The 13113-nt window shown below is 40.3% G+C and overlaps 1 protein-coding gene across 2 annotated transcripts in view; it reads right to left on the bottom strand.

Annotated features, from left to right (window-relative positions):
* The window catches only part of vaspb (vasodilator stimulated phosphoprotein b), a 27264-nt gene extending 14157 nt beyond the window's left edge, over positions 1–13107 (bottom strand). For both annotated transcript variants that reach the window (XM_032509398.1, XM_032509399.1), the window contains exon 1: positions 12915–13107. In XM_032509398.1, coding sequence (XP_032365289.1) covers positions 12915–12919 — 5 coding nt within the window. In that variant the 5' untranslated portion in view covers positions 12920–13107. The remainder of the gene's footprint in view (positions 1–12914) is intronic.
* Between the last annotated feature and the right edge of the window lie 6 nt (positions 13108–13113).

Below are 13113 nucleotides of genomic sequence, written 5' to 3'. Positions count from 1 at the left end.
AATAAAAAAAGGAATGCAACAAGGAGAAAAATAGATTAGTTTGATGCCAAACAAGATGGCAAGATAACAATAGATGCTGACAAAGACGGGAAGTTGTGTCGAGCTCCTCCAAAGAGACGAGGCTCTAGAGTCTTCCACCTGCTCTGTAGCAAACTCCACTTCTCAAGAAAGCGTGTGCTATGAGATCAGAGACCAAACATTTATTTATAGTTCAGTATATACACAAGTTACAAAGCATTCAGGAATGCAAGTTTAGAGTGTCTGCATAAAGATAATGAAATACTTCATAGTAGAAAAGAATACCACAACAAATATGGCCCATTGAAATACCTCATATACAGGTATTTTGAGGTATAAAGAAATTGGAACAAGTTCAGAAGGTAGAAAGGAACACAGCCACAGAGGAACAAAAGGTGTCTCCCACTGAAGGAAAAGTGCTCCCCCCCCCAATTCTTCCCCCTCCTCTCCTTATTTGTGCCCCTATGCTCTCTGCATAGTCCCAGAATCCATGTCTTCCACCTCTCCCTCCATCTGTCCCGCCTGTGATATAATCAGTTACTTCCTTTGACACAGCACCAAAACCACAACCCACTTCCTGCTGCCAACACTGCCTAATAAGGACTGCCTCAGCCTGAACAATCAATATGCAGACATACATATACATAGAGGCTATATTTACCTAAAAGTAGTTAACATGTCACAATACATCAGGAGGGTTGTTGTCAATCATAGAAAAGTGTATTCTACAAACTTTAAAGCAAACTTCTGCAATTGTGTTACTTAGCACACATAATAAACGTGCCACAGTGAATGTTGGTCTAATTTTTCATAGTAACATCCTCTCCTGTATGCTTTCTGGCAATCTGTAGCTAGAGGGATTTCTGCAGATGTCTTGCTCTACTTATGTTTCCTATATTTTAGCAACAAACAAGTTATGTTTGTATGTATTTCTACTGGTCAAACAGACAAATACTTAACTAAACTAACAGTTGTAACTTGGAACGAAGCGGGATCTATTCTTGGAAAATGTTTGGACAAGTAAGAAGTGCTGAGCGAGAAAGGACTTCTAATACATTAATATCTGTGTAATAAATACAGATAGAGGTCCAATGTGGAATGAAAGCCAAACATTTTAGAAAGGTTATTTAGGTCTATGCTAAGTAGGTCATGCCTAAACAATAAAATGGCCGATTATAGCTTACAACAGCTCTATCTAAACTGATAAATAACAAGATAATGCAAGTCAGAAATGGCAGAGATATGTTTGAGATAACTTAGAACTATGTGCCAATCACATGTTTTATCCGCCAACTAGCAATGTACAATGTCCAAGCACATATCTTGGTCAAAATTATTAAAAGAAAACTCCTTGAAATGTTTGTGTATGTTACAGATTGTGTATGTAACAGTTTATGCCAATATATCATTATAGTATGTTTTTAACTTAAATGCCAATATGGTTTGGGCTCTCATGCTGAGGATGTTCAATAATTGAAAAAACAACAATCAATTGTATTTTGAAATCAATTGCTTTTCACAATTATGATTTTTAATTCTCAGTTTGACAAAGTGGATGTGCACATCCCAAAGGGTTGTTTGCAATATCTTGGATATGTGGTTTTAATATTTTAACTCAAATAAAAAGGAATAAAAGCTTCACATACCTATAAAACTAAGTCACAAATATTTTAACAAAAGCGAATAAAGAAAGGATTTTTTACAAGGGTGAGAAAGCACTCTGGAATTGGGCTTAACATTGACAGTGGACTTAAATCCACACTCAACGCCACTCAGTCACTGTGAGCAGGTTAAAGCTACCATGGGTTGGATGGATAAATACTGCAGCGTTCTCGGATCTGCATCAAGCATGCTGTTGATGTCTGTCCCGCAGAGAGGGCTTAAGGGAACTGGGAGGGGGCAGAGACTTCGGACTGGGAAATGGATGCATATTTAATGGCAGAGAAAGCAAGGGCTCAGGAGTGAGACGAAGCAGCTGTATTATTGATAGAACTATGGGCGTTGAGACGCCAAAAGCGTGTGTGGCACACGCGCAAAAAGACGAGGACCCGCGCATACTCTCGCACCTGTCATTCTGCCAACACATGTGTCCATGTGTTGACCCAGTAAACTGGGTGTAACAGGCTGTAGAAGACCCACAGTTGGATTTGACTGGACTGACTTAGTACTGGAATGAACCACGACAGGCGCAGTCATAAACTATCTATTTCTGTCCTTCCTCGGACAAGGACCACCAGTTTACTAGTGAGGACACAGTCGCTGACGGCGGAGCCAAGTGAAATGGTCACTTAGCTTAATAGGTTTTCTGCTAAGCACAAATAGGTCATGATGTTGTGGTAGGGTTTTGATTTGAGCCACCAAATACCCCACACTAAGGACTTCGCAACAGAGGACTTGAACACAGGTAAAGATCAGTGATGTTTCAAATTGCAGGCCTACTTTGAAAAACACTTACAAACTGAATGCAGTCTGTCGTCACTTGTCGTTATTACAGCCAGATTGAGTTCTTCAGCACTCTGCAGTTTCTCGGTCTGCAAGGGGTTAACAGGAAACTGTAGCGCACGGCCGGGGCACATGCTCTCTTGGAAATGTCTGTATAAGGCTGTGCTCTCAGAGCTTTTCCCCAAAATGTGCTGGCAAGTACAGTCAGGCCCAGTAGCTTTGTCTCTTGCCTCCTCCATTTACCTGACCTCCCACCACGCTCCTCTGCCGCTCTCCTCCACTTCCCTCACCATTCTCTCAGACTTGATTTGATTTAAAATGATTTAACCAAGATCTGTTTCTTCAGTGGCATTCATGCAGAGATATACATTACATAATGCTGCAGTTCATAGTTATATTTGGTGCAGAGATAAGAAGGCCTGTAACATAGTATAAAGTGGAATGGATAGGAGTACATTCATCTTGTGTATCATAAGACAGGTTTACTTAGCCAAATAGCACACACACATCATCAGCCTTAAAGGGGGGGGGATCTACCATTTTTTCAACCTGGACCCTATTTTCCTATGTTTTATGTATAAGTGCCTGATGGGAACAACAATCTTTGAAATGAGTCCAGTATTATAGATTTAGATCGCTGCAGTCTGCAATGGTGAAACAAGCTACAATGTAAGTTAATAGGGCAATTGTAAAGCTTGTATTTACTTTCAGACAAGTGCTTGTTTTGCCACTAACAGGTTCCAATTAATATTCTATGTGTCTGACAAAATTATGGAAAGGATTTCTAAGGAGGTTTATGTGTAAGAGTAAGATCCTTTTTTTCTTTCTTTTTTTTTTACACAAAAACATCGGCAAAATCGTATTCGCTAAACCCACCAGACACCATGTAAATACGAAAACATGCAAAAACAATAATTTTTGCATCGTAAAATACCCTTCATTCAAAGTCGACAAACAAAATAAAATTATGAAAAGCCATTTTAGGTCGGCTCTCCACTTTTCCAACAGTCACAACCCTAGGTTTGGTTGAAATAAAAAGTTTACTCATTTACATGTGAAAGTATGTTGGCTCTATACACACACTAAAAGTACAGCTTTTTTTAAATCCAGACTGTGGTTTAACGGTAACAATTTCAGAGCTGTTTCTGGTTAAAAAAAAAAAAAAGACTATCTCTGAAGGGATCCTTTCCATAAAGTTGTCAGACATTTAGAGTATTAATCTGAGCCTGTCAGTGGCAAAACGAGCACTTTTATGAAGGTAAATACAAGCTGCACACAAGCCATATTAACTTACATTGTAGCTTGTTCTGCCACTGCCTGAATGCAACAATCTTATTTAATACTGGACGAATGTCAAAGATTGTTGTTTCCATCAGTCACTTAGGCCACGTCCACACATACCAAAACAAACGTCCCCCCCCCCCGCCCGCTGTTTCATGTTTTTTCATGTTGTTTTATATATCATATATAATAGTTATTACGTCAGTACTACTTTACTTGTGCTCATTTAAAATACAATCACTCAATACTTGTCTTTATTTTTACTGTAAAGTCTTAATTTAGCTGTAGCCTGCTTTTCCCACCGTTTAGTTTCACACACACACACACACACACACACACACACGGCCTGATAAAAATAGAGACAGCATTTCACAGATGACGCATGATAAATATTGATATTTAAAAAAAAAAAAAAAGGCCTCTATATAATGTGTACATACAAATGCTCTATATGATTTTCCCGTGATCATTTACAGGTGAATCATAAGTGAAGAGTGAAACTTGCACTTTCTACCACACCACCTGGATAGGTGACACCAGACGCATGTGGGAAAGTCCCGTTGGCCTGCAGACAGAAGTGAGAAAAGAAAGTTTGTTGCAAATAAGCAACATGGGAAAACACGACGTGCCAGCAAAGGAATGCATACACTATTATGAAAGCCAGGCTGCACAGGTTAATCAAGTGTGGTATCAGAACATTTGCTTGTTAGTTATTACCATAATGCAAAAGAGACTGAATTGTCCTTTAAATAAGGGTTTTGCAGCTTCATTGCACACACTGGACTGAGGTCATGATGGTGGTAAGGTACTTGACTTCTAATGCTGACTCGGACATGGAAAGTCTGGCCTGGCCATATGACAGTACGCTGTCCTCAAACCACCCTCGGGCCGGGTCCACATGACTCCAAAAATCAACCTTTCTGAACAACATACTTTTTATGGAACCTGTTTGTTTCTCATGTCAATGTTTAGCGACTATCACAGACTGTAAAAGTAGGCGCAAGATAAGCTTTAAAACTGCAAAGTGCAGTTCCGGCTGTCTTATAAATGTTAATATAAATATGTGGCCCAGACCCGGTAATAAACTCCCCATTGATGCAGCTACTTTTTTTCAAATATAAAACACAAGCAGGAATTTAAACACATATACAAATTATTCTGAAGATTCTGCAGTTTTCATATAAAAAAAAACAATTAAAAAAGTTTTCTTCTTTTCTTCTTTGCTGAAATACCTGACAGTTAACATATAACCTACAACAAGGAAATTAAATAACAAATTCACAGGTTGAATGAAATACATTTTTGACGTTTGGAAAGTGAGTGAGTATATTGTCCTACTAATTAGACTAGGGCTATGCTAGAAAAGGAGATCTGTATTAGACCTCATTTGCCTTATTCCTCTGCTAACTTAGTTGTGGTTTTCAGCCTGTTTCTTCCCACATAGGTCTGAGCATGCTGCTAAAGCACATAAATAGACACACACATGCATTTGCTTCAGGCTACTGCTTTCTGCCTCCACAAGTCAGCAACACAGAAACAGGTATTGCTATTTCAGCTATTCTTAAGCATTTCTTCTCAATATCTTTGTCTGAATGGAGTCAGACATCTTCAGTTAAAACTCCTCTACTAAGAAAACACCTCCGCATTCTTCGACCACTGACTCATCCTTTGCCTGGCATTGTTTATCCAGCATTTAGGAAAAGTTGAACAGACGTTTGGCCAAGAACTTTCATTTTGTTGTGTGACCACTTCAAGAGTGGAGATGAATTCCTTCCTGCTTGTAAGACAGTGTGGGGGAGTTGAGGGTGTGTGTGTGTGTGTGGGTGGGTGGGGAATGTGGAGGGGGGTGACTACTGACACACTCAGTGCCCATATTTGGAACAATTTTACCTCTGTCCTCCTCACTGCGCTCAACTCCTTTTACAGGTTGTAGCACATCCTCCTTGATGAGGCAGGTCTACTTTTCTGGAGAAGAAGAATCCACTGAGAAAAACTCCCCCCTCCTCAGCTGCATGGCTTGCACACAATATCCTTTACACTAGAGAATACACGTCTTCCCTCAACTCTGAGCCCAAAGATGACAAAAAATAAGAACACCAAATCATAAGTTCTTCTTCTCACTCATTGAGTGGCATGAGTGAGTAGACTTTGACCGTACATTTGCCTTCCTTGCAGATAGTGGCTACTTAGAGAACAGTCCTACAATGCATTACACAAACAAATGCGGTTGAACGTCAAAAATTGTTCATTTAACATGAACAATAATGTTGCTGTCAACGAGCTTATCTGCCAATGTTAGCTACCAACTGTTTAAATAGCAAACATTACTGTATTGTGTGTTAACAGTTAATTCCCTTTAATATTGTATTTGGCGTCTTTGCGGGTTCCACTAAAACAAGTTCCTTCCTGAGACCATTTCGCGGAGCCAGCAGCGCTGAGTCCGGAGCTTAGCAACCCCCCTCCCCCCCCCCAAGACGATTGTGATTGGTTTAAAGAAATGCAAACGAAGGACTTGATCAGTTTAAAAAAAAATGTCAACAGGGACGGCAATGCCACAATAAGAGCCACTGGATATCAGAAGGAAGAAACAGAGTTTCACAACTTTGGAGGGGGGGGGAGACAATAGATGGGATTTGTAGATCTCTAATTTCAATAGTCAAAATCAAAAGCTCATTTTGTGACACCCATATATAAATATATATATATGCCTTTCCACATAGTGATGTTTATCCTGTTACTGACTGAATCTATGTATAAACAAAACAGCCAAAGTTACATTCAGGCCAATATTCACCCATGACTAAGCAGTGAGCATTAACTATTTCAGCAAATGAATCTTTAACAAAAAGATAGTCCTCTTTTGACCACTCAATTGACCTCAACATCAAGATCCCCAATGATGCCATTCAAATAGACCAGAATGCCGCATAGACAGAATGATCAGACAGAGTGGGAAGAGCAACAATTCTTTCTATAAACATAATTATGTGCATCGCTCATCAGGCAAAAAAAGTGTCACCCATGCGAAAAATGCTTCAGTCTTTAACGGAAGAAGGCAAAACAGGTTCTCCTTTTAAGCCTGGCCTTTTCTGTTAAGTTATGAACAACAACCCAGAGTGTAAGTGGTGCCTAATGATAATATAAGGAAAATGCAGCCCAGTAAATAACCTGCTAAGTTTTTCTTCAATACTGTTTTATCTAATGCAGCCTTTGTGTATCAGCAATCAACATCATACCAGATAATTGAAGTTCAGATCTGAGGATCTGAAAGGCAGGAATGCTTAAGATGGCTGATAGCATAACGCAGTTTTTATACCAACTGGCATCCATTACGCTCCATTAAGCAGTGGACCCCTGATGAACCCAATGTATCTTTGTGCCATTAGCTGTGCTGACCATACAATATATCACTACAGCACTTCTGCCCACAACAGGCTTTGGTTTCACTTCAGTGTTAGACCCAGGCTCTCCTTTAGCTGGGATGATGTCACTCTGTCTGGCTAAAGCAAAAAGACCACAGGGTTTTGTAGATGTGTCTTTCTGTCTTAATTTGGCCACTGCAAAGCTGTTTGTCCTGCTATATTTAACGTTGGTGATGGCCAGAAGATTGGGGCTATCCACACGGAAACGCTTTTTGGTGCAAACGCACGTTTTGCATCATTTGGCCGTTCGTCTAAACAAATCCCGTAAACGCACTGCCTGAAGACGCACTTTTTCAAAACCTGGTCCCAGTGTGAAAAAAGTTGAAACCGGCACCCTCGTGTCTTCATTTGGACGGCAAAGCCGCATACTTGCGTATCGATGATATCATCGCCACACCCGTCGACCTCTAGCCTTCAACCTCTTACCCCTCAACGACGTCTCATAACAACAACATTGGCGGACTACATGCTTGTGTTCCTGCTATGTCAGATATTGAGTCTATTAGGGTTCCCAGTGCAAACTATACTGTCTGCCTGTATACAGCGCGCAAGCTTATGTGCATGCTCCACCTCTTCTTCTCCGTTTTTGGTGAATTTCTGTAGCAGAATCAGCACCACCTATAAACCTGAAACGATGCCAGAGAAGACAAGGGGGGAAAAAGATTGTTTTGGTACGTGTGGACGTGGCCTAAGTAATGTTCCCCATTTAACTGTACAGCCCTGGTGGACTGCCAGGCCAATAGGAACCCCAGTTAGAAATCTTTTTGGAATGCCAAATATCCATTGGGTTTTCCCTTTATTCATTCTGCAGCGGCACACCGAGGCAACTTTCTGTGGTTAGTTCAAATCTGTAACAGCAGGACAGTCAAGTGTGTAAACGACTGAAGTCAGCTGAAACGTCTTGGCAGCCTAAAAGGTTACAAACAGGCTTGGTAGTGAACATGCTAATGTCCTAATGGATTTGGTGTTTTAAGCTGAGCTGGACCAGAGAATATTATTTTGGAATAATAAAATCATTATCGACTACTGCTGTGATTTTGTCGGGGAGTGCATCAAAATTGAAAATAAAGATAAAAAGGTTCTTTTCTACTGTGAACCATTCTTTGTTGAACTTTAATACTTTACAATAACCAAAGCAAGTAAGCGTTGTGACCACTCTTCTGAAGTTATTTTGGAGAGGGAAATTAAGTGAAAATACTCTGGATGACTGACCTATTAATCCATGCTAAAGTGAATAATAATAAATTTCATGTTGTGGTTGACTAGCGGGGCCTGCTTTGGTTGCTTGATAAGTCCATCAACATGGATTGTGATTGGTGGTTCGCTGCGCATGCAGACCTGCATGTCACACACTAGCAACAAACTGTGTATTCAAACACTTAAATTAGTGTAAATTAAGTTATGACACCAACTTCTGTTGTAGATTAATGTAACGTTTACAGCATCGCGGCCCCACCCCGTAACGTTAGTTGGGACAGACGGACCCCTTGTTTCTTTAGGCTAACTATATTAGCTTTAGCCTGGCTGTAAGCAGCTTTCTGTGGTGATAATTGGCCGGGAGACGTTGTGATAACGATGCATTTCTCAGGTGATTTAGTTCACCTTTGCAACATACGTAAAACAGTCACTATGGTAGCTTCATTACCCATCGAAAAGCATGTGCATCACTGTCAGTTTACGGTACTTTTCTACACAGTGAGAGCCTCACTTCCCATAACAAAGCCTGTTGGACTAACGTTACGTCACATATTTATGTTGCCCACATGGCTACCTGTCTTAAAGGGGAAGAGTTGGCCGGTAACAATCATGTAAAAGGTGAACGGTGAAAGTTTACTGTTCTGAGAAAGGAATTTGGTGTGCCATATCAACTCCAAACATCCTGGCCTGCAGCTGCCTCAAGCCAGAGAAATTGAACACGCTCTGTTTTTACTGATGAGGATAATAGAATAGAATAGAATTCAACTTTATTGTCATTGCACTGTCACAAGTACAAGCAACGATAACCGGTCTATTGTCAATTTTATGTTCATTTAAGCAAAAAAACAATGTTTTATGACAATTATATTGCTAATCGTAATTATTTGAGACAATTGTACAGCAAAATGTATTTGTTACAGCTCTAATAACTGCCTAATACAACAACACAATTAAAGAAGAAAAACGCCAGCCACCATAAGGAAACTGGATTTGTCTCCAAGTAGACAATAGTAGGTTTTGTATGTTAAGCAACTCACGTAGCAAAGCGTCTAATCCAAGAGGCAGGCCATCATAATGGCCTATTTATAAGCATGAGAGGTGGGAGGACCCAGAGGGGTAAATTGGTGGTTGGGGGGGGGGGGCTCACAGGACAAGACAACTTCAATAACGGAGTGATGAAGCCTACATGCTTTTGTGATCATTTAGACACACTGTCACACAAACTGTACAGCGAGTCTTTTGAAGAGCATATCAGCATGCAACTCTTTAGGATGCATGAAATATTAACTTACTCTTAATCCGCTGCAGAAAAGAATTCCCTCAAGCACTCACCAATTACCTCAAACTGTTATTGCTTCTGGTGTGCGAGGGTAAGTTTGGATATTAGGAAATCTTTGGTTAAAAAAACTAATTTAAAGACTCTGTTTATGTTCCCACTAAAAGTAATTTCAGGTGTGCAAAATGTATCCCATGTATTCTGATACAGTTTGCAAAAAACAAAAAAAGGGAGAATCAGAAATGCGTCCATCTGTTAAGACGTATGCCGTTTTACGTAGCTTCAGCTATGCATTTAAGTGAAAAATGAAGGGATCTTAGAATACAAAAAAATGTCATTGCTTAAAATTTAAATTTTTAGATAGATTTTAAGGAGTAAAAAAAAATCAGTTTATACTGTGATACACTGATAGACTTCGAAAGAAAACACTTTGCAACTGTGCAAAGGAATTAGGAGAACAAGTAGAGACCCATCCCAACACACACTGTTGTGAAAATTACACAACACTGTGTCATAAACGCAAAACTATCACAACACCAATGAGTTTCAGCTTGTTGTCCTTACAAGGAAATACATGCAATAATATTTCTAAATGCCTTAAATAACAGTTACTGTCCTGTTGGGACATAAGGTCAAGACGTTGAACATCTGATAGAAGAAGAGGATATGACTGACAGCAAAACTGCAGAGATCACTGTTAGAGCTGCATTCCTTTCCAGTTACTGCCTAGGCAGAAGAAAGCTGGAGCCGGCACACAAAAGGATACTGAGGGGGAGGCCATTTCCCAGCTTTTAAGGCTGATCAATAAAAAGCTCATGCAAGAGTGTAAGGAAGGAGAAAAGTGGAGGACCCAGTTTTGCATCGCTTGCAGGCATGTCAAGTTTCTAAACTGAGCACAGGGAACTTGTTAGATTGCAAACAGTCTAGTAAGCAGATGCATTACACCTGTCTGCTTACGTCATATGCTTTAATTCCTGAGCCTGAGGCAGCCATACTGCTGGTGTCTGATTGGACATAAGTTTTAGTCACAGAGACCCAGTCAATGAGTCATGGTGGGAAACAGGAGTCACCTTTGACAATAACAGTGAATCATTATGAAGATGCGTGCACTTCCTGTGCCACCTAACCAAAGGATGAGATAGTCTGAAATGCTGATACAGTGATCTCAGCATTGTTTTTTATTTAGGAGCGTCTGCTTTGAACCAACAGATGTGCACTAAAGGTGGTCATTGGAGAGAACGCTGCACAAGTGCAATAGCAGGACGTTTCTAATGACTTCAAATGTAAAAGGTAGCGTAAAGTTAGGACGCATTACTGAAACCTTTTCTCAACTGGGTCAAATTGTTGAACTTTTGACCAACTGACTGCACTTCTGTGTCAACATTCACATACCACAGGCACAAATGACAATGAGCATGAGTGGAGCTGCATTCCAGTCTTTACCTATTATACAAGATGGCATCAACTGTTGAGGCCACGGTGGAGGGCCAACAGGAGCAGCATCCAGATCAAGTAAGACCTACTATTATCAAGACAAATTTCACCTATCAACAGCTAGGAGAGACCACTTTGAAGGGCCTGATGAAACATGAAAATAGACACAAATGCAATAGACTTTAATATTTACATAGTGGGTTTGGTGCAGTCTAGTTGCTGCAAAGGTTTATGGTTGGGGAAGTATTTTTTGAGTGCAGCTGAGCAATAAGACAATAAAGCAGTTTGCTTATCTTATTGTATGATGTGTAATAATCCAATTTAGTACCATAGTGTGTCCTGTACTTTCTTCCCCATCCCTTACTGCTGTAACATTGGGAATTTCCTCATTGAGGGATTAATAAAGGATTATGAATCGTTGGTCCTGAAAATAACTCCCACACCACAGGTATATCAAAGAGAAAAAATGAGAGTGAATTCTTCTACTAATTCTATCATTTCTCATGCTTTGCTAGAAAACATTCATATTAAAACTGCATATGTATTCTGTATTGTATGTTACCATAGTAATCTTTTCTGATCATTGCATTAACTCAATTAATATTTTTAATAAATAATTTTTTTTTTATGCATTACTGTATTGTTGCAGAATTGTTGGCAGCTAAAGTGCCTCCTGTAATCCAAGTCACTATGCAGAAATATGTGCAAAACAAATACAAACCCTGGACCAACCCATGTGCCGAGCTGCGATATATTGTTACAGTAAGGGAAGTGCAATAGATTGGAGATAAAGAACTAATCACACAGGTTATCCGCCCTGTACCACTGTACTCTGGTGTACCTTGTGGTCTTGAATTAAACTTGCATCTGTCAAACTTTCAAACGACAAAAGTTGGCCCTTGACCTAAGTGGAGTGCTGCTCCGTTTAAATGTTAAGGACTGAGGAAAAGGAGAAAAAAAGGCCCAGCCAGGAGCCGTGGCTTCAAAGCATGTAATTGCCAACTGCACAGGCTGTGACAGGATATGGAATTTGTGCACATGGGCTTTCCACTGAGAAATTTAGTTCCCAGTTCAAACCTCGGTTTTCCCAGAGGGCGAAAATTGTAGAAGAGCGATAGGTTTAATGTGTGGCTTTGAGATGCATGACATGATATTAACAGCAAGTGTATTCTGGGCAGCATTGTGTCACTGAGGGAGCCCCCTGGGAAAATCCACCATGCTGAAGTGCCTTCGAGCAGGACACTGAGTCTCATTCACATGTTCTATAAACTACCCTGATCTTAGCTATGAATACACCGTTGTTAACTTATGATTTTATATGGTAGTTATTTTTGCAGGATAGTGGTTTAGTTTAGGTAGCTACGTGCACAATGGTACTTAACTGCATCAGCCAAATGAGCAAAACAATATTCAACAGGAGTGTTTAAAACAAATCTATTTTTGTAATGTGACCAGCTGCTCAACCCCAACCTGGGAATATTTTCCCAAAGGCAGCCACACTACCACAATGGTGGTAGTAACGTTACAAGCTTTCAGGACGACCTTGCTAACACGAATACTTTCTGATACACAAGCCATCAAGTTAGCAAAGGTCACAAAACCTGCTCAACAGCGTGTCCCCTGTAAGATAGTTAAACAACACCATAACAGACAGAAGCTCGAGTTATTTGTCCACGAGAAATGCGATGTAATGTGTCGGAAACAACTGCTGTGGCGGTTAAACTACTAAGCAGACTCCAAAGAGATATTATAGGGTCAGTCGCCTTTGTGAAACCAGTGGCCGAAACACAAAATGTAGGCTGGAAACACAATGAAGATGAAGGGATTTGAGCCGCTTTACCCACCTCATTGTTCGGCCAGAGTGGAGGTCCTCTCCTCGTAGGGAAGTTTGGGTGACTTCAGAGCTTAAGCCCGGCTTTAAAAGTCAAACTAGTCAAATAAAAAAAACGAGACAAATCGGCGAAAAGGGCGCATCTACACCCGCAAACGGGGTAGCCACTAGCGCTATAAAGAAAGCACACACCTCGACAATTTCCTGGTTGT

Source organism: Etheostoma spectabile, chromosome 3, assembly GCF_008692095.1.
Source record: "Etheostoma spectabile isolate EspeVRDwgs_2016 chromosome 3, UIUC_Espe_1.0, whole genome shotgun sequence".
NCBI lineage: Eukaryota > Metazoa > Chordata > Actinopteri > Perciformes > Percidae > Etheostoma > Etheostoma spectabile.
Note: the sequence above shows the minus strand (reverse complement) of the source record. Positions and strands in the feature narration are given on the sequence as shown.